Source organism: Ornithodoros turicata, chromosome 6 (genome assembly GCF_037126465.1).
Source record: "Ornithodoros turicata isolate Travis chromosome 6, ASM3712646v1, whole genome shotgun sequence".
Lineage (NCBI taxonomy): Eukaryota > Metazoa > Arthropoda > Arachnida > Ixodida > Argasidae > Ornithodoros > Ornithodoros turicata.
The window spans coordinates 26,351,145-26,376,941 of record NC_088206.1 but is presented as its reverse complement, the minus strand read 5'-3'; the positions used below and the strand labels follow the sequence as shown (position 1 = coordinate 26,376,941).

The following is a 25,797-nucleotide window of genomic DNA, read 5'->3' as shown; positions in this document are numbered from 1 at the left end:
CTCTTCAAGATAATAATACCCTCTGCAGGCAAGCTGATATGAAGTAATGGAGTATCCAGGGTTTGAATCCCGCAATGCTCAAAATGAAACTTTGTACCTGCACGTACACTCTCAAAACGGAACTTCAACATATAACAGGACGAAGGCCAACCATACGACGAGTGATACAGTTACCCTACCTATTTGTGGAAAACATGTGGCGTACTCCTTTTTGTGACAATTAACGCAATTGCATGAGTGTCACAAAAGGGCATGTGCCTCCCGTTTTCAACAAATCAGGGCAAAGAACGAAGTTATTCGGGACGATGGTTGGCTAGGAGCCTGTCATGTGGTGAAGTCGGCCCAGGACGCACGCCCCCCCCCCCTAAGATAGCAGTGACGATGCCGGCTGAACGTGGCCGACTACGACAAGCATCTCTACCATCACCATCAACACCATCATCCTGTTTTCTTGTTCCAAGAGTTTGGCATTTGCAAAGTGCGAATTTGCAAAGAAAATGACCCATTCCCTACCCACATTACGCGCCTTCGTTTTTCTTTCTCTGTTTCTTCTGTTTTGTTTTTCCTATCTTGCGTTGAACGGCCGCCATTTCATCGGCCAGCTAGCCTTCGGCTATACAGCGAAGAATTCACTCTAAAAACGGAACTTCACCTCATAACACGCTTGAAACCAACTGCCACACAAAATGATATCGTTCTCTTTCCCGATTTGTTGAAAAGAGGAGACTTACGCCTTTTTATGACAATTTCGATGTACGTTAATTCAAACAAAAAGATTTACGCTCTGTTTTCTCCTCAGATCGGAAAGGACCACTGTAGCATTCGGCGCGGTTGGTTGGCGGCGCAGAACGTGTTATGCAGTGAAGTTCTGGTTTGTTTGAAGTTTTAGAGTGGTGTCGATGGAGCTGCTTGCCGTAGTCGGCCACTTTAGAGTGTTGTACTGCAACTGGTGCCAACAGTACAAAGGTTTTCTCGACGGCGCGCAGTTTCCCAGGTTGTTTCGCTGTTCAAACGTGCTACGAGATCTATAGAAAGAAATCAATTAGTCTAACCACAAGCAGCTCCCCAGCTGCGTTGCATTGTCCATGTGTTGGGTATTTACGTGTGCCTCGGGATCTTCGCCCGAACAGAAAGCGAGAAAAACGGGATAGCACCGAAAGCCAAGCCGGCCGTGCATAGGGCTTTGCCTGACGACAACGCGGCAAAGAGGAGAAGCGTTGAGAAGAGAAATTTTGAAGAGAAAAGGAGCGGCGTTGAGAAGAGGAGGAAACCGTTACACGTTCCGGGCGAAGAGAAATTTTCCCGTCGTTTCTGCACTCTCTGCAATGTCTATGTACCCTTCTATCTCTCAATATGGCCAGATGGAATGTGGCTTCCAAACTGTTTCTTAAGGGAAATCCTTCGTGGACAACCTCTGCACGTCAAACAAGCTCCTCCTTCCAAAGCGCTGAAAAATTGGATGCTGACATGCATGCATTTCTTCGGTATGATTAGTGAAATTATATGCACGTTGAGGGAAATATACTTTTACAATTTTTGTTATACTAGGCGATCGAGAGCAGCTGGGGAAGCTCCATGCTAATAAAACCCCGGACACGGAGAAACACGAAGACTAATAATCTACTCAACTGAGTTGTAGCGTGGAGCGTCTCGATCAGCTTACATGACATTTAATCTTGCTGAAGAAGTCTACGACAGAGTCATGTCCCGGATGGATTGCTGTCGCGTTCCTGTCTTCCATTGGAGTCATAAGGAAGAAGAATAAATTATTGACTGCGCAACACAAGAGGAGCGAACGACAAAAGCAAAGAAATTCTGTCGCAGCATTTGGTGCGCCGATTGGAAGGCTCGCATCGAAGCGCGTCCGAGCGATGGCCGGAAACAGCTGGCAATCGACACATTGCTGGACTGAAGCAGCAAACAAGTATTTGCATAACGCCATAACACCCTCGCATACGTACGCGTTGCAGAGACAACTCTAACGTCTCAGGGGGCCTTCGTATATTGAAGGAAATGTGTCCCGGGAAAGCATTCATGTCGTCCGTGTTCCTCAAGCTCAAGGTTCTTCCTGCTGTACGGACCCAGATTTTTGTTGCTTCTTCCCAAGGTTGGCCACCTTCTAGTCCACTAAGATCTGTTTTTGTTTCTTGCCTACCGCTGGGCAAACATAACTGCATTTTCACCCAACATAACGCCGCACTATAGAGGGTGTCTCAGTTAAATCCCCGGGCTAAATAATTCGCGAACGGGTGCACCAATCCAAGAACTTTCTTTTTTACAAGTATCTGTCCGATACCACCTACAAGTGGGAGGCGCTCATTATTTAAATAAACATTCAAATGAGTTCCGTGAAAAAACAAGTTCTGAAGCAGGGCTCCGTCGGCACTAAAATGGGTACTACCCCTTTTAGGACCTTCAGTGGACACCTCTTAGAGAAAAATTTGCCACCGAAGCGGGTCATTTGTTGCAGTAATTAATTGGTTTCAGTTTACATATTACATATTTTTGTCGCGCTGGTCGCGGCTAAGCGCAAAAGGACGTAATTCATTGGTGTATAAGAGAATGGAAGAGCGTCATTTTGCGCTTTACCGCGACCAGCCGCGACTAAAGTATGTAAACTGAAACCAATTAATTACTGCAACAAATGACCCGCATCAGTGGCAGATTTTTCTCGAAAAGGTGCCCACTGGAAGTCCCAAAAGGGGTAGTACCCTTTTTAATGCCAACGGCGCCCTGCGTTAGAAATTGTTTTTTCAGGAAACTCATTTGAATTTTTATTTAAATAATGAGCGCCTCCCACTCATTCACACGGTACGGAGCTTGTAGGTGGTATCGGACAGATATTTGTAAAAAAGAAAGTTCTTCGATTGGTGCACCCCTTCGCGAATTATTTAGCCCGGGGATTTAACTGAGACTCCCTGTATAGTTTTAGAACGGGAGCAAAGACTATTTTGGCGCCTTTTGCTGTGCACGACAGTCTGTTGACTTTCAGATCTATTAACACATTCGTACGTGTCCAATAGTAAGATTACAAACCCCCTTACTACAAAGTGTTAGCACGTGCCGATGTTACTTTAGTGCAATGCAGTAACCAAGAAAACATGGTTGAGCTCTCGTGCAAACTGGTTCAGAGGGTAGACTTGTTCAATGCTTCGTACGGTTCACAGGTTTTACTTCTTTTTCGGTCTATTTTCGTTTCTTGTTCGCACGCATCATGTCGGCATTGCCATCCAATCACACGCTGCTTTTTTCATCGGGGTGGGGAGGTTGAATAAGATACCTGTGTGATAAATTATGTCATTATATCTTGCTGAGATCTTGCCGTGCATCCGAAGTTCCGAAACACACTAACTTAAGTCTTGAGTCTTGTATTGTGTATTCCTCAAACTCAAGGAAATTGTACCTCTTTCTACACTAATTAGCTGTATGGGCAAACAAGACACGGAAAAGACGTGTGCTGTTGTCAGTGGCGATTGGCACGAGCTCGTTGCATCAATTCTACAAGTTCTCGTTCGGCGACGAACCCCGAGTATAACTCAATTTGGGTTCGAGTAATGGGCGCTCGTGTGAGACGTTGGAACGCTTAAGATGTTGGATGGTGTGGACTAGTGATGTTTTTTTATTCGCGCCCCTCCCCCTAGAATGTTGGGCATCCGCTGCATTAATCGCCCCTGAACTGAAAATGTCAGGAAGCGTCGCTGTTGACGGTATTGTAATGTAACAAAAGTGCCACCAAATTGAAAATACTAACAGTATAAAAATACCTAAATACAAATGAAACATCGGCAATTGTGTAGCCGGCGGCGCTCGTGTGCAAAACGTCGATTTTGATAGGCTAACGTGCAGGCGACGAGTAACGAAACTACTCTGGGATTAAGACCAGGAAGGAATCACAAAAACATGGTTTCAAACACCGCTGGAAGATTTATGGAAAGAACGAGAAAGTGTGAAGTCGGCTTGGAGGTATGAGACTACTTTGAAGGCGCTGGCGATAATACAAGGCTCCTGAAGATAGTATACAGAGGCACAGAGGGTGCCTGGTCTTGACCCCGCTCTCTTAGGCGTATATCATTAATCTATCCCTGCCTTGTGCGAGGAATCGGGAAACCTTCCGTTTCTGGCCGACTTTCCTCTCTGCGAATGTCCAATTCGGAATAAATTTTTCAGCTGTGTCTGAAACCGGTTTTGAACTCCTCCTTGCTGTCTCCGTATAGAGGTCACCAGCTCGCTTGCATTCAGCCACTCTTTAAGGGCGGGGAACTTTGGACACGATATATCACTTTGTGGTCACCAGCAGTCATTTTGTCGTACAAAGTATACACTTCTACAAGCTATATTTACCGTGGTAATAACCGCCCCGACGACCCCGCATGTGGTTTTCTTCATTCCGGGGCGCACAAGTGTACAAGATATGCACAGTGGAAGATCTGAGAGCATGGAAGACTTGATGCGTATATCACGGATCGTATAGTGGGCGACTAGATTCACTGGATTCACATCCAAGGTGCTGTCTGGAGCAACAATTTCTTCGTTGCTTGTGCAGGTGGCTTCAAAGTGTTTTCGGATTCCTGTGTTGTTGTTGAGGAAAACCTCCCCAAGCTCCGTTGAAGCCCCGGCAATGAAAGCCGATCTCAACTGCCTAGCGCGTAGTACTCTGCGGGAGTCAAGATGTTGGTCCTATAAGACATGCTTATTTGTAACGGCATCTTGAGTTCCTCTGTTTGAAAATAAGTTACTTTCTTAAGTGAAAAACAAAGAAAGCTGTTGCGCCCTCGGCATTCAGCTCCCAGGCAAATTCCAAAAGTGGGATAAGGCCACGTCTTGGGGGCTTCTAGAGCGAGTTTTCGCCGTCCAGGCAAGGGGCGCCCACCAGCGGCAGCGGACGCCCATCGGCACGGAGGTCTTCGAGGCAGCCAGCGAAGCCAGCGTAAAGAGATGTGGGAAGTCCTGATGGAAGAGACGGACAGCCTCCCACCCAGAGCAGGGCGTCCGTGTCCAGACGTGAGGCTCCTGGAGCAGCGGTCGCCCGTTCTTCGAGGCTGCCATCAACGGTGAGCACGGCGTCACGACCACTGAGTATGAGACGTGCCGTGTGCCACCGGCCGTCATCGAGTCGGGGGCCCGAAGACGTAAGAAGTTCGCGCCGTGCACCCAGGTCAAAGCTTAGGACTAGACGTCCTTCGGAGAGTCCAAGGGCGAGATGATCCCCACGAGGACCTCCCGTCCAGAGGATGAGGCCCCGTGGAGACTCAGTCCGGAAACGTGTTTCCATTTCAGAGGGAGACCTGCGGCAGATACCATTGTCATAAGCAATGTGTATAAGTGTGAAACGTCATTCATATTCCGGCTGCGAGGTATTACATACGGCAGTAGCGTATAGCCAGAAAAATATGTCGGGAGGAATTTTATGGTAACTTTACATGGGGGAGAGCATTTCACCCTCGTTTTCTCAAGTGCACTACAAAACGTACGATTTCGGGGTGTTTAACCCCCCAAATCTGGCTCCGCCACTGACATAAAGCATTTCGCTGTGCCGGGTGTCATCACTGCGCAATCAAATTCACAAAGACGACCGTACAAAGCCGCCAAAAGAGGTGAGGGCGCATAACATTGACAATACATCTAGAATACATCTACACGGTACTCGTGGATGTAGGATCCGCGACAGCGTACGCGACCGCACGGATATTGATTATGCCGCACATCCGCGTCATTTCACTTGCAGCAAAAAGTCTACTTGAGGAAAGCGTTCCATTACAAATGCTCCTTTTCAGCATATGAGCTACTCAGGAACATTACGTCATCAAATAATAGCAGTTAAATGCGCAGCAATGCAATGAGTGAGAAACTAAGACGCCATTTTGGATACACTGCATGCACTCAACTATGGCTCCCCCTAGGGGACGTCGGCAGATACACTAATTATTATATGGAGATAAAATACAGATGCGTCATTCCTAGCCAAATGATCCAAAGGTCCTGCTCGACCCCTCGCACTTCTCGACCAAAAAATTATCGTGGATACCCTATGGTATTAATAGCCATTTCCCAAAGTTTTAGTGGGGAATATTGAGCCCCTGTCATTTTACGCGGGGTCAAAGTTCTCGGTAAGCACGAAAACCATAGTATGCTTGAAATAATCGGACGGGTGCATCGCTCGCGTTACACGCATACTTATGGTACAGAAACAGACGACTGGGTTCGGACTGGGTAGTGGGGAATGAATGAGAAGTCTCTTCTGGCCATCCACGAAGCCCTAGTCCGAGGGGCTCTGCTATATAGCCTACCAGTCTTGCACGGAATTTCACAGACGCAAGAACAACGAATGAAAGATGAAAGTCACTGAAAAGGTTAGCCAGCTGTAGGGATCGAACCCACATCTTCTGGATTGCAGTTTATCTCTTGTTCAACAGGTGCCGCTTGCGTCGATTTCCGTCGTATGAATGTGTGTATGAGTGAGCAAAAATGTAAGAGTGAAAGGAGGGTGAGTGAGAGTGAGTGGCTGGTTTGTCGTCCCTTCAGATGACGCACCCCGAAAGTCACTGGAGAGGCGTGTTAGCTTAGCTCAATTGGTAGAGCCCTGGACCGGCAATCCAGAAGATGTGGGTTCGATCCCTACAGCTGGCTAACCTTATCAGTGACTTTCATCTTTCATCGTTGATTTCTTAGGCAATTTGAGGCTTTGTTTGTATCTGTCCCTTCCATGTTGTTCCAGCCTCAGAACATCAGTTTATCTCTTGTTCAACAGGTGCCGCTTGCGTCGATTTCCGTCGTATGAATGTGTGTATGAGTGAGCAAAAATGTAAGAGTGAAAGGAGGGTGAGTGAGAGTGAGTGGCTGGTTTGTCGTCCCTTCAGATGACGCACCCCGAAAGTCACTGGAGACGCGTGTTAGCTTAGCTCAATTGGTAGAGCCCTGGACCAGCAATCCAGAAGATGTGGGTTCGATCCCTACAGCTGGCTAACCTTTTCAGTGACTTTCATCTTTCATCGTTGATTTCTTAGGCAATTTGAGGCTTTGTTTGTATTTGTCCCTTCCATGTTGTTCCAGCCTCAGAACATCAGTTTATCTCTTGTGCAAGAACAACGACTGCGGTGTATTCTAGCACGGAGCTTAAGTGTATGTCTTGGCGTCCCGAGAGCTGCGGGAACGCGGATGGTGATAGCAGAAGCAGCGAAATAGCCATTGAAGTCTTATGGCAGAGGGAGACCATTCGCCATTACTTGCGCCTCAGAGCTCACTACCGCCGCCATCCACTAATAGCAAAGGTTTGTCGCCGGAAGCAAAGTAACGCATACAACTGTTTCATGGAAGTGAAACCTAAGGTTCCCCCGTTTTCTGCAAGATCAGTGGTGTCCACGACGCCTCCGTGGTCGCTTCCAGTACCATCGATCGCATTGTCAATTCCTGGACTTAACGTCGAACGAAACCAAGTGCCTGCATCAGTTCTGAAACAGCTTGCAGCGGATATGATGCACAGTCGATATTCTGACCACACTGCAGTTTTCACTGACGGATCCACCAGTCATGAATGTTCATCGTCTGCATTTGTTATTCCAACTGACGGTGTGTCACATGGATACCGTCTCTCACACCGCACATCATCAACGTCGGCTGAGCAATATGCTATCCTGTTGTTTCTACGTAAGACGTCCTGTGACGATCCGCGGGCCTGGATTCAAAGGTTGCTCTTCAATGTACAGCCAACATGGGATACGTGGACCGCTCGCCCCAGTCGTCACTGATATACTCCATCAAATTCGGTGTCTAAGTGAACACGGTCATTATATATCCCTGCAGTGGGTCCCGGGTCACTGTGGTTTGAACGGAAACGGAAACGAAGAGGCCGACAGAGCGGCAGCGGCTGCCCAACAGTCACGGACTGTTGTACCAACGGTGTTATCAAGACGAGGCAAGAGATCACTTCTGGATGAGCTCATTCAGCCACTAGGTCGCCAGCAGTGGAGTCGGAACATCACTGACAGGTCTCTCATGTACAGTTGAACCTCTCAATAACGAACGTCGATTTAACGAAATCCTCTGTTTAACGAAAAATTTCCGTTGCACGAACGCATCCCTATAGACGTCAATGTATTTTTGCATTCGATTTAACGAAATACATTCGTTTGGTCACCTCTATTTAACGAAATCTCTGGGCTCTTCTGCGCGTGTCTTTCCCCTTCACCACGAAGAAAAGGAGGGGAAACCTTCCCTCTCTGTTGTCCTTACGCGAGTTTTCGTTGGTTACTTCGGTTGTCACGTGCTGTTGGCACGAGCGTGCCGACATGTGCGTCTCCGCCGCCGGTAATCGTTGCGCCGACGCTGTTTCGAAACCGGCGCGAGGGTCTCTTCGCACCTGTTTTCGGACAAGAAAACACGCATTGCTGACATCTCGCGAAGTCTAATTTGCTTGTGCTGATGAAGACGACAGTACGTTGCGGTTTTGTGCCATTTCATTACTTGTTTTTGTTCGCGCCGCTGATGCTGACGGTGGTAAAATGGGCATGATGCCACTGCCGTTCAAGGTTCCATCGGCGCAGACGTCTACGTGACATGTACCCGTTTCTCGTTCTTTTCGGCGGTGTACGGTTGTTCTTTCCGGACGTCATGAGTGCAAGTGAACCAACCAAGAAACTTCGATACGCGATCGCGTAGGAGAAAGCAGTCGAGGTCATCCGGAGTTACGAAGGTTATGAATGCTCAGAACGATATTGTGCACAAATTACGCCTTACCTAGCGTTATGTAATGAATAAAGCTTGATATTTTGTGCCCTTCTTACCTTAGTACCTGTTTTATGACAAATGACGTTTTGCGGTACGCGCGGCGCTGGTAGTGCGGCGGCCATCTTTGTTTAACTTGGCGTGTTCCATTTAACGAATATCTCGATTTAACGAAATAAAGAGCCAGCATTTACAAATTCGTTATATAGAGGTTCAACTGTATTCGGTGGATCCAACTTTGTCCTTCTCAGTTAGAAGGCGGTTTACCACGCTATTTTACGTCCCTCCTGCACAGGCTTCGTCTCAATGTAGCCTTCACTCCCCGATTCAAGTACCGAATTGGATACTGTGACAGCAGCATATGCTCCAAATGTGGCCAAATGTGGCGTCGTAGCGAACATTGAGCACGTCCTAATAGAATGTGAGCTCAACGAAACGGAGAGGGGGCAGCTCTCTGCTCAGCTGGGTGGTGCTAGCCGACAGACGTTCAACCTGGCTGCAATTCTGGGCCCATGTCAGAGCCATGTGCAACACCGTCGAGGTCTTCTGATGTTCTTGGAGTTCCTCTTGGCTACCGGTTTGCTCCAGACGCTGTAGGGTCCTCCCCTGCATCTCAAGGACCATTGGCGCTTCTTTTATGTGTTTCTTTCTTCCTTTTGTGTGACGCAGCGCTGCGCAGCCAGTGGAGGGGAGTTCAAGAGTTGTACTTGCACATAACTTCATTTTCATATTTCACATCTCATGTTTCGCGTGCAATGGGGTAGTGTACTGTTCTCAAGCGGTGAATCACCCCAGGCCATAGGCATCATTTATCTGTTGTTGTTGTTGTTGAGCTCGGAAAATGTGCAGAAGGAGAAATTTTGGGGAAATTTCAACTTTTAGTGCCATAAAACGCCCCGGCTATCGGCGCTTTTTCTTGCGACTTCGCGAGTTTTTAAATATACTTTACGTAACAGCTAGAATCCGTGAAAACTTTGTGGCCGTTCATGACGACCCATTCTACAAGCCAGCAGGTTTTCAAAGCCGTCAATGCACTAGTTTTTGCCATAGTACACCTTAAACCTGTTTGACATTTTTACAGCCAAAAAGTTTGACGTTTTTACGGCCAATTTTGAAAAGGAACGGTCGTCATCGAACAGTCATTTGGTATACATTAGGTAAAGGAAACCCTCAGCCAAAACATATAAAAAAACTAAAGAGGTACTTTTTGATAAGCGCGAGAAAATATTTTTTTTCCTGAGCATACTACGCGGAGGCGCACGCACTCTCTGGTGGAGGGAGAGCGTTGATGAGCATCGCGGGCCAGGCGCGCGGCAACGCGACAGCTCAGATACGCCGCTGCTTGTCGCACGATGCCAAAAACGATAATTTGGACTTGTGGGCACCGGTCTAGTGCATGCACAGCCTACTGCCAATGTCGCGACAGGTAAGGAGACTGCCTCCACCAGTGTAGCAACGCGAGTCGATGCTTTGCGTTACAAACACGACCGAAACATATAGCCGCATGAAAGGACTTTTACTTATACCTTCCTCTTATCATTTTCATACGTGTTGTACAAAAGCAAAACGTCTGCAACGCAAATAAATGGTCCTGCTCAGTACCCCAGTATGCGCAAGGAACCCAACATGACGTCCCAGAGTTGCGTGCATCATATACGTATAGTCTACAAAGTTGAAAATTTATCAGTGGAAAAGGGTTGTTTTCCTGGTCCTCCATTGACATGTTGTCTGCTTTTGGAGACAGTAGCCTGCGGTGCAGGTGGCAGCATGCCACAGGCTCTACACGTTGGTGGACTTTGCATGTGCCGCCAATTTATTGCGCTTGTAAAAGGCAAAGATGTGGTAAGATGGGAATCTTTTGGAGATGGCGGCTCTAGGGGAGACACAAATCTCTCTCTGGGATGCAAATCCCAACGACACGTGAACATACGTGTCCTACGCTTTATTGCTCCGTGGCTGACAGAAAAGACCCTGTCGGAACGACTTTGTCGATCACTTGACGCATAAATTGGGATCACTGAAATACCACCACTGCGCGGCAAAGCAACCGCTCCCTCCTCAAGAAGGTGTCATCCTAATAGATTTTGCCGAAAACTACAGGTTTATCGTACAGGACACTCCGCAATCTTTCTATTTGGATCAAGGACAGGCCACCATTCATTCGGTGGAACTTTACAACCGCTTCCCTAGTAATATGAACCTGCGTCACCGTACATTCGTTGTGATATCAGATTGCTTATGGCACGATAATGCCGTCCCAAGCAGCAAAATGTACTGAAAGTTGAGTGCAATAGGGGTGGACGGGTAGGTGGAAGGCCTTGAACAGACTCGTGAAACTAAAGCACATTGATAATACACATACCGTCCACCCCTGTTGCACTCGACTTTCAGTACATTGTGCTGCTTGGGGTGGTCTGTACCTTTCAGAGAGAGCTCATACGCAGAATAAGACCAGACTGTCCCCATGTAAATAAACTTCACTACTTCACTAGTTCACGGCAGGTTCGCAATACAAAAACAAAAAATGTTTCGTCAACCTCTGTCACCACTACCCGGATTTCAGCATAAGTGCATCATGGCACTTCTATGCGACCTCACGTGGGAAAGGGCCGTGCGATGGAGCTGGGATCCTGAAGAGGCTTGCTGCTAAAGCCAGCATTCAGAGGCCCTTAGAAGGTCACATACTGAGACACGTGGATCTGTACAGCCGGGCAGAGGCAAATCTCGACGCCATTACTTGGATCTGGGTGCCGGAGGAACAGGTAATGCGGCAGTAAGGGGCGCGGAAGAACCGCTACGACAGCGCAAGGGCGGTGCCTGAAACAAGGAGGTATCGCTGCTCGGAACCCGTTAGCCGCACTGAAATCACCATGAAGACAACATCCATTCCCAACAGCATCGGGTATTCCGGGTGTTTAAAAACCTGCCAGAAACGCGGAGCCGCCTTCTACTGCATCAACTACTGGACATAATCTTGAGCGCCTTCACCGTGCTAGTGTGCTGAGCAAAACCATTCATTTGTGTTGCAGACGTTTTGTTTTTGTACAACTCGTATGAAAATGATAAGAGGAAGGTGTAAGTAAAAGTGATTTCACGCGGCTATACGTTTCGGTTGGGTTTGTAATGCAAAGTATCGACTCGCGTTGCTATACTGGTGGAGGCAGTTTCCTTACCTGTCGCGACATTGGCAGTAGGTTGTGCATGCACTAGACCGGTGCCCACAAGTCCAAATTATTGTTTTTTGGCATCGTGCGACAAGCAGCGGTGTATCTGAGCTGTCGCGTTGCAGCGCGCCTGGCCCGCGATGCTCACCAACGCTCTCCCTCCACCGAAGATTGCGTGCCCTTCCGCGTAGTATGTTCAGCGGGAAAAAAAAATCGCGCTTATCAAAAAGTGCCTCTTTAGTTTTTTTATATGTTTTGGCTGAGGGTTTCCTTTACCTAATGTATACCAAATGACTGTTCTATGACGAACGCTTCCTTTTCAAAATTGGCCGTAAAAAAGTCAAACTTTGCGAAAATCGCCAGGTTTAAGGTGTACTATGGCAAAAACTACTGCATTTACGGCTTTGAAAAGCAGCAGGCTTGTAGAATGGGCCCTCGTGAACGGCCACAAAGTTTTCAAGAATTCCAGCTGTTACGTAAAGTATATTTTAGAAAACGCAAAGTCGCAAGAAAAAGCGCCTATAGCCGGGGCGTTTTAGGGCACTAAAAGTTGAAATTTCCCAAAATTTTCTCCTTCAGCGCATTTTCCGAACGCAGTCGTCTGTTTCAGCACCATAATTATGCGTGTAACGCGAGCGATGCACCCGTCCGATTATTTCAAGCATACTATGGTTTTCGTGCTTACCGAAAACTTTGACCCCGCGTAAAATGACAGGGGCTCAATATTCCCCAGTAAAACTTCGGGAAATGGCTATTAATACCACAGGGTATCCAGGACAATTTTTTTGTCCAGAAGTGCGGGGGGTCGAGCAGGACCTTTGCATCATTTGGCGTGGAATGACCCAGATACCTTCGCGCGCACTGCCGAGGCACGCGATTTTATCGGCATTTCCTCCACGTGGATCCGAAAACGTCATACCTGTACTCGCAAACGCGGAAGTCGCGTCATGCCGCGGACATGACCACACCCGGGTACACATCTAGCCATCGTCACAGCCCTATCATCTCCCGTAACGTCAGTGGACCTGCGAACCGCCGCATGCTTTCATTGGTCACAGGAAATTCGTCTGCTTCTGCTACTCCTTGTGGTTCGATCGCGACGGGCAACGTCGCGAGTCACTGATGACGAAAAATCAATGTTAGCGGAAATGACGTCATAACCCGATGTCGAAAATTCAACCCCCATCACCCGAGGGTGCCTACTCTCCGCAACACTGCTCCACAGGTGGGTAGCCGATGGCTGTGACATCACGCATACTACAGTCAACGGTGTCGTCTGCTGCTACTCGGTGATCGTGTCAGAATGCTTGCAATCCACGTGTGTCTGGGCGCTGACATTTTGCTCTAGAGCAGCTTTTGGTGCGTAGTAATACAAATAGTACTCAAACGTTGCCCTGTATCCCGTGAGTTTACTGCACGCCGGAATGCTTGTATTTGATAGATGTTTTCGGAACCACTCGTGAATGAGTTCAGGTAACTGTTCATATATAATGCTGCACCTGCACTGCATATATCAAGACGTACTATACCATGCAGATCATTGTTACATCATGTCACGATATAGTTGCTACTCGCCAAATAGTTACATAAATAAAAACGAGCGTTTATAGGCGTTATTATTATCGAAGCATTTGTCGTCTGCTACAAATGCTGCAGCGCGTTGAAAGCCGGTTCCGCTGATCCGCGACACATGTACAAAATACTGAGCTAAAGTATTTAAAATAATAATTACTCGACGTAAAAAGTATTTAAAATAGAGTACAAAACTGAAAGTAATTTGAGTAGAGTACTAAATACTCTCCGAAGTATTTAAGATACTCTTTAAAGTACTTTAGTATTAGCAGTAAGTGGAACCAGTATTCTGAACGTGGCCGTACAAATGAAAGGAATAAACTTCATCCGCCATACTTTTGAATATATTTTATTTTTAAGGACTTGGTGTCAAGTAATGTTTGGTGGACTTTGGTGAACACAAGTATACTTTGGTGATATGTTCTGACCAAAAACTTAGTAATCCCTCCTGTATGTCATTCTCGGGTCTTTCAACCTCTGGCGCGTGTTTATTGCTTTGGTAACCAACGGAATAAATAGCGGGATTCTCTTGTACCTGATCCCCTGGGGATTCACCTGGCAATATGAATAGGAACCGTTTTCTGACGAAGGGGTCGGGCTATTAACAAGCAAGGCCAATCGTGGGACCAGCCTATTGTGTCAGATGACCAGATAGCCTATTAAAAAAATTGAAATAAGGGGTTAAGTTCCAGTGAGCTGAAAATCTGGACACGACGGGGTAGTGTGCTAGATACGGCTTGACGAGGAAGGAAATCATTTTGAGTACGGAGTAGAAAATACTGAAAAAAGTATTTTGAATACTTTAAAAATACTTGTCCCAATAGGTATTGAGTAGAGTACCAAAATACCGGAAAATGACTGTATTTTGAGTACGGACTCGAGATACAGTATTTAAAACACAGTGTTTTGAGTACGTACTCAAGATACGTACAAGTCTAATTTCGCGCCTTCTTATCTGCAAACGTCGGGCGACTTCCTTCGTTCACTCACGTGCTTTTTGAAGGTTTGGGGGTGTGCAGTTTAGTGGCCTCTCGTACGCTCTATACAGCTGAACAGTGCCCGTCGTTCCTTTGCAGTATCTCATATTATTTGTTGTACACCACATTTGTTGAACGCCGCAGTGAAAACAAAAAGTTCGTCGAAGGACAGTTCACTGCTCCTCTACGAACACTTTTGTGCTACTCAAGTGTAGTTATTGCAGATGACGAACATCGGCATCGATCCCAATGAAATTAAACAGAACACATAAACCTAGGTTGAACAGAAGGTAGCTACTTTTCTCGTTCTTTAATCTGCGCTGACACTTTCCACATTGAATATTAAAAGCGGGTTGTGCAGACGGAGCCTCGGCGAAATTATTCCATTGTCGTGTCGTGATCAGTATATTACGTTTGTATAGCAGCATATAGCAGGTTCCGTAGCCTTGTCACCAAGAGCACCGCCGCCAGTTGCACTTTATTTTATTTATTGCTTTATTTTTGGACATATAATTTATGTCTTTCCGAACGTTTGAAATGACTGACACTTAAGAAATTTCAGGGAACGTTTTGGCATACGGTTAAATTAATGTAGCTAGTTCAATTTTAATTAATTTATATATATAAACCAATATTTATTAGTCAAATTAAAGTGGAATGAGTTCACTGAATCGAATTGAAGTCACCAAAGTATATTCTAGGACGAAAATCTCGCAGATATCTCTCCAACGGAGAATGTCCCACTATATATATATATATATATATTTTTTTTTTTTTTTTTTGTTCTAGAGAAAGTCCTTTGGAATCTCTTTTGAAAGTGACGAGCACGACAGCTGATAGCAAGCGTAAATATTATATGAGTTCGTGCGCGGGAGCGTGTCTGTTCCAGGGATTGGAACTGCTATTTTGTGGGGTTGGGTTCGCATTCAACGTTCAGGCATATAGGTTTGGTTCAGATTCGGGTCTAGGCGCAGAAAAAATAAGGGGTCGAACCGATTTGAACCAGTTCAAACAGGTTTGCCGAAGCAAAAAAATTTAATTGACTGACATTACAATTCAAACGTGGCTTAGGCCATGTTAAGGGGGGCACTAAAATGCCACCACAAGCTCATTTCAAAACGTTGCTATTTGTTTCTTTGTTAAGTTTCTGAGGAACAACACATTGCCACTGACGTGATCTGGCCCCGAATGGGCAGTACTTTGTACTAGATTCATTTTGGTTGATGAAAGGCAAGAGCTTCACACAAGGTGTCCCTAAAAAGCAAAAACCATCCGCCATCTCTAACCCGCCGCTTCAAGCAGCTGAACTGAAACAGTGCTCTGAAAGGAAACCACTACCATATGGAACCGTCGTTCATGCACGTGTCAGCTCATGAATTCGTCTAATGAATACGCTTAATTTCTCTCGAAATAAGATTTTCAAAACGTAGCTCACCGACTTGCGAGGCGGAAATGCCGAGTGTCAGCTCCGTCAAATGCGACGGGTGGTGGTCCTACAGGTGTCGGCAACTGGCATCGGGTTCCCCCGAAGCCAGTGGGGCAGGCGCACGTGAAGCGCTCCAGGTGCGGTAGGCAGAGTCCACCGTGTAAGCACGGGGAGTTGCCACATGGAGGTCCCTTGAAGGAAGACACTCTTTCCGAGGCTTGGGCGCGTGACACCAAGTCTGGCCAGGCTTCTCCGTTGAGCACCAGACGCTGGAGCGCTCCCTGCAGGCCCTGGGGATGCCTGGCCGCTGTATCCCAAGGCAGGCCGCCCAGGTACAGCGGCTGTTCCAGGTTTAGTTCGCTCAGCGGGCCCTGAGCAAGACAGAACATCGTTCCAACTTTCAGACGATAATGTTGTCACAGCCCTGGTGCCACTAAACCACTAAAAGCAACGATTGAAAAGTGATCAATTGAGTACTGCAAGAAAAGCGATTCAGCTTCCAACAGCCCTTGGACAAGTGGCACAATAGTCCGATACGACTGGCTGCAGTTTATGTACATTTTTAATATCAATATTGCGCGCTCTGCCAGGAAAACATGCATAAGTCGGACTACTTCAGTAGGAGAACTAGCTATATCCTGACTTTGGAATTCGCAATACCATCAGGATCTGAAACGTGTGTCCTGCCCGTGGGTTATTTTTTCGCTGTAATGCTGAAGCTGGAAAGGCCGAAGCGTAAAATGCATTCTATGCAAAGCACTCATTCGAAATCTTCACATTTGTTTACTTATATTTTCTCACGGTTACTGCGATGTCATCGATTAAACCCCCAAACCACCATATCTAAAATAAAGTGGTTGTTATCATTTCCCCTCTAGCACCCGCTGTAACACGCTGGAGACTGTGCTATCCTTCTCAACCGCACTGAATCTTACAATTCAAGAAAACGAAAAAAAAAAGTACAGGGCGAGAGTTGACATATTCTCAAGAAACGTACACTGGCCTCGCCGTGAACCGTCGGTCCGTCGTCAAGCTGCAGTGAGCCTTCGCGTCCGCTCCGGGTCACTCGCGCCGTGTGCCATCCACCCAAACTGACAACATTCGGAGTCCTGAAAAAAAAACACAGAAAAAAACAAAAAACATCATCGTGAAACAACTTGGCGGTTGTAGCCGTCATCGTACGCCATGTAGTGCAAGACTAGAACTCACGTAAGCAGCGCCGTACCACTGAGTATGCAGGAAAAAATAGAGCAAATACAGAATTACACTGCACAGTCGGGCAAACGAAGTTGAATGTGTCGTTGTCCGCTTAAAAAATTCCAAAGCTGCGCTCCACTGTTGACAGAAGCATCTCATACTCACGATATATTAGCAGCTCCAGATCCGAGATCGTAGCGCAGCTCCAGACGTCCGTCTTGAAGACCAAGAGACAAGAAGTCGCCACTGGTACCACCATTGTAAAGCAACAAACCCGTAGGTGACTCGGCCAAGAACCATAGCTCCAATGAGAATGTACGTCCAACATTTTTAAGCCGTGGTAGTTCCAAGTAGCCGTCACCCGAAAATGCTGGAACATCAGCTCGATCGGCACACAGCCTTCCACTTCGTCCCGGGCCACAACGACACGAAAATCCGTCAGGGCGTCCTCCCATGCAACTGCTGCCTTCCGGACAGGGGTTAGGATCGCATCCCAGGGCGCAACCCGTACCGTTGCAGCAGTGCGACACACCCCTAGCACGTAACACTTCTTTCGGGGAAGCATCCCGCTTGCCGACACGGAGGCGTCTCACACATCCGCGGAACCCTAGCCCTGTTCCAGCGTTACGTGCAACACCAGCTGGAGGGCCGCCCGGCACCCAGCCTACGAACAAAGACTCCGCTAGGTCCAACGATTGTAGTAGACCTCTGGATCGACCTCGGACGTCCGCCTCGTCATCCAATGTCAGAAAGCCGTCACGGAGATAACGCTTGGCAACGGCGCGGTGACGGCGACCAAGGGTGATACGTCGTGGTGCTCGAAGAACTACAGGTCCAGAGCCTAGGTCAAACCGGAACTCAAGGTGACCTTCTCGTAGAGCCAGTGCTACAAAGTCCCCAGCGCCTGAGGACGTCTGACCATTATAAAGCAGCAGACCTTCTGGAGACTCAGCTTCGAATTCCACTTCCAGCGAGAGGCCTGTATAAGCTTGAAGGCGGCGCAGCTCTAAGTAGGAAGCGCCTGTAAAACGCCACGGTGCCTCTTTAGCAGAATCGTCTTCTTCAGAAGCCGGTGGGGTTGGTGGAACAAGTCCGCTCTGCTCTATAGCTAACCGCTGAGCTGTGGAGCGGCGAATAGAACCTGCAGTCGGGACTGCTGTTGGACTACATGCCCCACGTCGATCTACTGTCAAATTTACATGCAGACGGCACACAAACTGTCGCAGCTGACAGGCCGACGCGTACGTCTGACCGTCGGAGCCGCATACGGGTCCTCCTCCGTCTTGATTGCAGGGTTCGCATGTATGATGCGGTGATTCGCTTCCTGCGGCGCAGCCATCAGGCCCAATAGACGCTCCAACTGGGCACTGATCACATTTCATTCCCCGGACGCCGTGCTTACAAACACAACGGCCAGTCATTTGTTCACAATCGTCACGAACAGAGCCCATGGGATGACAGCGACACGGACTACACCCATTCACACCATCAGATATTCGGTGGAGGCCCCAGTAGCCAGGCTGGCAACGGTCGCAGCGGAGACCACCTACCCCGGGCTTACAAGCGCACTGTGCCGACGCTGGGTCGCAGGTTGGACCTAATGCACCCAAACGGTTACAACGGCAAACGCTGGGGCAACCAGCTCCGCGAGGACCCAAGGCAGGAGTTGCTCCATCGGGGCAACAGCCATGTGGGCTCCGAGAGCAAGAACGAGCCGCCTCACACCGTGAGGCTCCGACTACCCGAAGCTCGCGTTGACGAAGGCATGCTTCTCGTTGCAGGTGACAGGCACTCGCGTACCATGTACCATCAGATCCACAAACTGGCGCGGGTGCTGGAGGACATGGACTATCAGGACACCGACATTCGTCTCCACGGCATTCACTGCCGAAGCGGCAACTATTGCATCCGGATCCCTCAGACCCGCTGCCGTCTTCAGGTGGACAGTCTCCACGCGTTAAAACCGTCAGATCCTCTCTGGCCTGCTCACAAGCTGCTCGGCGGAGAAAGCATTCACTAGGATACGTGCGACCGTCAGATCCACAGACGGCATCTTGTGCTTCGTCGCAGTCTGGACAAACGCAGACACCGTTCTGGCAGGTAGCTCCATATCGACATTCAACTCCTCGACAGGAATCGCATGGTCCACGGGAACTCACCTCGAGGTGGAGCCGTTTCTCACAGGCTGCACGACGCAGTTCACATTCGTTACGGTAAGTGGCTCCGTCAGAACCGCATACCGGGTCGTCAACTGGGGGCTCGCATGGTGGTGGACAGGTGCATGAACCCTCATTGCACACGCCATAAAAGGGGCAACGCTGGTCGTCGCAAGCGTCGCGACACAGCCCGACGTGGGAGAAGTTGACAACTTCATGACCTCGCTGACAAGCTTCACGACGAAGCTCGCATTCACTACGGTAAGAGATGCCATCCGAGCCACACACTGGGTCGAACGTATCAGCAGGACAGGCGGGACAATGGCAGCTTGGAGTTCCGTCAGTATTTGCAGAACAGAGAGCTCCTGAAGGACATTGGAAGCCATGGCATGGTCCTGCCGTGTCACAAGGCCCGGTGTATGCTATCTGGGGGGCTGAGACACCACGCAGACAGGCATCTCGCCTGAGATGGCACTCAGAATCATAGGTGTTACCATCCTGAAACAAGGGGGAAAAAAGAGCATAAATCAAGGTTCTTTATATAATTACACATATACAGTTCTGATTGACAATGCTTGAAAGACTATCCAGCGAGAAATATCTATCAGATCTATACTTAAGTAAGGAATATTCCAAGAGACCGCATTAGGACGTGGTATACTGAGATAAACGATAACAACTGCAAGCTAATGATAACCACAAGCTCGCAACGTCGCATCCTGCGGGAAAATACAAACGTTAATGCATCGAATGCCACGCTGAGCTCGATTTGAGTAAAGATGTCCAACCCACGTGTGCACAGACAGGCCGTACGACAGCTTCGCAGGGAGGCGGGCAGGCACACTGGGCACGGCCTAACCGGTCGATGTGACACTCTTGTCCCGGACCGCACCGAAGGGCCGTACAGGGGTGCAGGCTACACGAACCCGAGTGTAGCAGTCGTAGGAGCAGAGGCCTTCTGGAGCGGCACGCTTCTACACGTAGGGCGCACTCGCTGCTGTAAGTACGTCCGTCGGAGCCGCACACGGGTCCGGATCCGCCGCCTCCATCTCTACAGGCACCGTTACACCGGCAGATGGGGTTGCGATGTTCGTCTAGTTGGCATACTTGCGACCCTGGGCACTCCACTCCAGCACATGGGTCTGCAAACGTCATAGTAAGTCTTAGTTTGGGGGGTTCTCTGTGTTTCTCAAGGTGCTTCCGACTACAGAACAGCATTGTGTTGCCAGCATAATTCGCGTTTTCTAACAACACAACTGCTGTCGAGTGGGAGGTAAGAAGTTGATTTTGATAACACCAATGATCTCTCCCCGTTTCAACCATTCCGTGTTCAAAAAATTTGAGAAAGAAAGTATCTCTTCATTGGTATTTCCAGAAAGCTTTGCAGGCGCTTTCGGCAAGTGCTAGTTACGAACTATAGTTATAGTTATTTTCTTACTCGTAAATATGGAGAGAGATAGAATCACTAGCTAGGCTAAGGGCCACACAGTCATTGTACTAATTTTGATTCAGTTTAAAACTGAGTCAAATCTTATTTAACCTGAAGTATCTGCATTTACAGGCACAGACAGATTTAGAGGAAATCAATCATGCTAGTACGGAATATGCTAGTGCCAGTGCTTAGCATTCTGCACTCTTAATGGGGTTGTGAAACCATTTCCAAACGTTTGTTGGAACGTTTCCAATAACTGTTGAAAATATTGATTTATGTGTACTAAACATGCACATATACAGGACGTCCACCGTAACTATAGAAGTTTTTTTTTTATAGAAAATCACTTTTTCCCAGTTTTAACCAACGGCGATGTACTCTACGCCTAAGAAGCATAGGCAACCTTCTGTGTCGATGCATTTAATTATCAACGATAGAAGATTGACCCAATGAGAACATCGATTCCCTTGGGGTCACTGGTAACGTTACCGTTTCCAGAACAAAAATCGAGAGAGTTATAGCGCGATGAAAGGGCCTGGAAATTAGGCGATCTGGTGGTCGTTTTTCGACGCTCAAGTAGAAGCGCTCCGTTTTCCTTTCCTCTGTATGCGGGGGAGCGAAAACACTGTCGCAGGGGGGGATAGGTTGCATGGGGATAGATTGGTGCGACAGCTTTTTCCCACTACCGCATACACAGGAAATGAAAACGGGAGCGCTTCTACTTTAGCGTCGAAAAATGACCACCAGAGCACCATTTTTCCAGGCCCTTTCCTCGCGTTATAACTTCCTCAATGTTTGTTCTGAAAAGTGCAACCTTACCAGTGACCCCAAGGGATCCGATGTTGTCATTGGGTCAGTCTTCTATCGGTGATAATTAAAAAGTTAATAAACAATAGTCAATTAATGCATCGTCACAGAAGCTTGCCTGAGCCATCTCAAGGTGGGCCTTTAGGCGTAGAGTACATCGCCATTGGTTAAAACTGGGAAAAAGTGATTTTTCTATTTTTAAAAATTAATTCTATAGTTCGCGTGGACACCCTGTATATATCAAAACGCTATGTTTCTGCGACCCAGCGTGACGGAGCTATTATACCCGGAAGGCCATGCAATCCACTCTTCCGTCGCTCTCAACATTTTGAATGATGGCAGTTGAATAAAAGGCACCAGCAGTGGGATTCAAACCCCCCCTGACTGCCGGACAACCATTTGCTCAACATATCTGACCGGCAATCAGAGGGTGTGGGTTCGAATCCCACTGCTGGTGCCTTTTCCTCAACTGCCATCATTCAATCGAAATATGCAACTGAGCGTTGTGAGGCTTGTGTTGTGTTTGTCCGTCTATGTTGAATTGCCTCGTCCACTACTCTTCACCTCCTAGCCCGCCTTTGGAGTAGCGTTTTACCGAGTAGAAAGGACGTCGATGTGCATACTTTATACTTTTCCGTTATGTCAACGTAGGCGGTTGTAAAGAAGGAGCCGGCCACCGGAGAACCGCCCTCGGTTTGGTGAGCTTCGGGTACTTCGCACATCGGGCAAGCGTTTACGGATGAAAACGTCACTTTCTGTTTGTCTGCCGACGTCTCTCAGCGTTGTACGGTAGTTTAAAAAAAATCGCACTTCCAAAAACCCAACAGCTAAGAAACCGTTTGAATGAGGAATGTGAGATTATGCGTGTCCAATTCATGAACTACAACGTATGGAACGAAGCCATACATTTAGTGCGTTGCATATGGTTTATCAAACCCTTTGAAACATAACTTCACCGCATAGCACGCTGCTAGCCGCCATCATCCCGAATGACATCGTTCTCTCTCCTGATTTGTTGAAAACGGGAGGCGTACGCCTTTTTTTTTATGTGTGTGTGTGTGATAATTAACATAAATGCGCAAGTGTCACGAAAAAGGCGTACACCTCTCTTTTGTAGCGAATCATGGGAGAGAACGATGTCGTTCGGGATGATGGTTGGATGTCGGCACAGTTCCCTTAGAAGTGGGCCCAGGACGCACATTCCCCCAGAGCGTTAGTCGTGACGTTGCCCACCTTTGTGAGGCCGACAACGACGAGCTCTTACAACAGTACCACCACCACCATCACCATTTTTAAATATGCGTGTGTGCTAATTATCAATCGACTACACAAAGGCGTACGTCTGGACATTCCACAAAGGTATCATTTCGTTTGCATTCGGTTTGCTCTTACCGTGTAATGAGATGAAGTTCTGTTTTAACAGTGTTGAACGTGACGACTGCTTATTGCCTATGAACATTTCAGGCCTGTCAACACCGCATTTTGCTCTTCCAAAAATTCCACTTCCAGGCACAACTACTAATTTGTCATTACTGATTTTATCGCCTGTGGCTTGTACAAGAAACTACCAGACAAGAGTGTTTAGGGTCCAGACCCTCGCTTTTCTTTTTTTTTCTTTTTCTTGTTTGGGGGGGGGGGGTCTTTGTCGAATCCCGTAACTGGGGAGGGGAGAGGGGGGAACTAATGTGTGACCTAGCGTTTTAATGCGTAACTTAGCGTTGGGCGATCGCTCCCCACCCCCTTGGATCCGCCACTTCTTAGGGTACAGTACAAAGTACAATTCGTACTCCAAGCGCTCCACATCGCTGGACGAGACACAACAATCCAAAACTTTGAAACAATCCAAACTCACAGGGCCATTCGTAAATCTACTGAGAAATTACTACTACTGATAATTACTACTACTTCACAAATCATACTGAGATAGATATGTAGTACCATTTGCAAAGCCCTTTAATACTAGTTTGCGTTGAAAAAGCTCGATTACAAATTCGATCGCTTACAGAGCAAAGAAAATCTTCAGTGTACATACTACTTTTCCTTGCTTGGAGCGTAACAACCGCTAAAAACACATGAAGGCCACCTTGTAGTTATTTTTTATTATTATTATTTCTCGTTAAACATAAGGAGAGGAATCCAGGAGCAAAAGGCAGTAGCCCTGAGAAGGCGCCTGGACCTCCGCAGCAAGCAGACAAATGTACATAATCGACAGTTTGTTCATAATGTAATGTACGTAAATGTACATAATCAATCAGTCTATATCGGACATTCACCTTAAAAAGTGAAAGGTCAGGGTGTCACCAAGTGATACAAAGTAAATGAGCGGCGAACAGAAATAGAAAGTAATAGAACGTAGTTCCATTGTAGTAACAAAAATAGAAAGTCAGAAATAAACTGCCTATTAAGGGACATACTCTGGGAGAGATAACTTATGTGCGTACATAGTGCACGATGCAACAAATAGTTTGGTTGTATTCATTCAAATGAAAAAACACAGTCGTGAAAGAAATTTCTCCTATACAAAATAGCTACACTGCAAAGACGAATTTAACCTCACAACACGTTCGGAACAGATGCCATACAGATTGTTTCCCGATTTGTTGAAAATGGGAGGCCTTTTTGTAGCAATTTTGGTGTACATTAATTGCCACAAAATGCGTACGACCCTCTTTCTCATCAAATCAGAAACGATAGCTGTGTCATTCGGCGCAGTCGTTGGTGCGTAGATTTGACTGAGTTCCGTTATTAGATCACATTCATTCACATTACCGCGAAAAAGCCTCAAAATGATGCTCGCGACAGGCACGGTCACGACCATCGGTGAGTATGGGATGCTATCGAAATGAATGAAAATCGATGAGCACCATCTCTTTTCTTTCCCTATGACCGGCTTCATGACCTTACCCAATAGTCTCGGCTACTCACCGCAAGGTCCCTGGAAGCGGGGCCTGATTTCCTTAGCAGCGGTGCAAGCGGCGCGCCGCAGCTCGCAGGTGTTGGGGTAATCCCGGCCGTCGGAGCCGCAGACGGGTCGCGACCCCCGTGCATCCCCGAAGGAAACACACTTGTCCGGGCAGACGCAATCGGCGCTGCGGCCGTCCAACGTCGGCCGACACTCGGCGCCCCATTGGCACTGGCGCTCACGGCACGGGTCGGACACATCTGAAGAAAATTTGTAACAGGGCTCACAACACGGGAACCAGCAACCTGCCGCCAAAAAGAGCGACAACAACACTACTACCGCCATGATGAGCAGCAACGGTTGCGCCACCGCTGCGGCTCCGCGGAGCCCGGGCGCTGCTTTCGAACGGAGCTTAAAATGTGTTTCCCGAAAATAAAGTTTAGTTGCGGTTAGAATAAGATGGTACCTGAGTAGCTTGTGCACTGAGTATCGTTTTCATTTCCCAAAGGATGTTGAGATGCAAAATCTGAGGCAAACAATAAACCAGGGATGGGCAGTATTTAAATACATTGTAATTAAAATAGTGTTTAAAACATAAATACGCGTATTTATATTTTTTATTTAAATACAGGCTCGAAAAATGTATTTATAATTATATTTCAATTCCAAATTTTGGGGTACTTATTTTCGTATATAATTTATAAATACTCCTAAATACACAAGACACTGACTCATATCTTAAATTTACCCTGCATTTTACCTTTCGGGGAGAACGGCAATGCAAAGGTCGGGGACACGAAGTGATCCTGTTACCAGCACCCCAGAGTTGCGCAGTCGTGGATGTTTACGCTAGCATGCGCATGCGATAACCCGTTTTAGATGGAGAGTGTTTCACCATTGTTGCGGACAACGGCCGCGACTATCCGACTACCTTTTTGTACGAAGCATCTTCGTCAAACTTAGTGAGAGCCTTTGATCATCGGCACCTGTGGAGAGGCTGTTCTCCTTTGCGAATCCAATTCCACGGCCAAACAATAACAACAACAACAATAAATGATGGAGAAGTGATGATGACATGGGATGTTTCCCCGTGGATAGCCGCAGGACCCTACCCCACTTCATGGAGGTTAATATGAGAGGATGAATTAATGGTGAGCGCGAAGCGACGACAGGTCGGAGTTCTGTTTAGAACAGAAGATGCCTAGAAGATGCAGCCTTCGAGTAACCTCTAATATTTAAATTGCCATGATAATCTAACAAATAAATTCTGTTGGTCCTTGCTGATTTGTTTTTCGGATCATCGTTATTTCTGTAATTCCAGATTACATATTCCTCACAGTATTTATGGTAGTTAGTGACGGTATTTAAATACTGTATTTACATTTTGTGTTTAAATACTTTAACATTACTTTACTATACTTTTGTATTTTTAACAGAGTATAT

The 25,797-nt window shown here is 47.3% G+C and overlaps 1 protein-coding gene and 1 non-coding gene across 3 annotated transcripts in view; one reads left to right on the top strand and one right to left on the bottom strand.

Moving 5' to 3' along the window:
- Positions 1–2,878: 2,878 nt before the first annotated feature.
- The window catches only part of LOC135396468 (agrin-like), a 60,414-nt gene continuing 37,495 nt past the window's right edge, over positions 2,879–25,797 (bottom strand). The window contains exons 4-10 of one of the 2 annotated variants that reach the window (XM_064627455.1): positions 24,378–24,614; positions 20,006–20,355; positions 17,223–19,711; positions 17,070–17,087; positions 16,858–16,969; positions 15,870–16,231; positions 2,879–5,285 (exon numbers count right to left, since the gene is read on the bottom strand). In XM_064627455.1, coding sequence (XP_064483525.1) covers positions 4,832–5,285; positions 15,870–16,231; positions 16,858–16,969; positions 17,070–17,087; positions 17,223–19,711; positions 20,006–20,355; positions 24,378–24,614 — 4,022 coding nt within the window. In that variant the 3' untranslated portion in view covers positions 2,879–4,831. The remainder of the gene's footprint in view (positions 5,286–15,869; positions 16,232–16,857; positions 16,970–17,069; positions 17,088–17,222; positions 19,712–20,005; positions 20,356–24,377; positions 24,615–25,797) is intronic. The other variant, XM_064627456.1, reaches the window with a different exon arrangement.
- Trnaa-agc (transfer RNA alanine (anticodon AGC)) lies at positions 6,890–6,962 on the top strand. Its single transcript has one exon. It is a non-coding gene; the product is annotated as a tRNA-Ala (tRNA).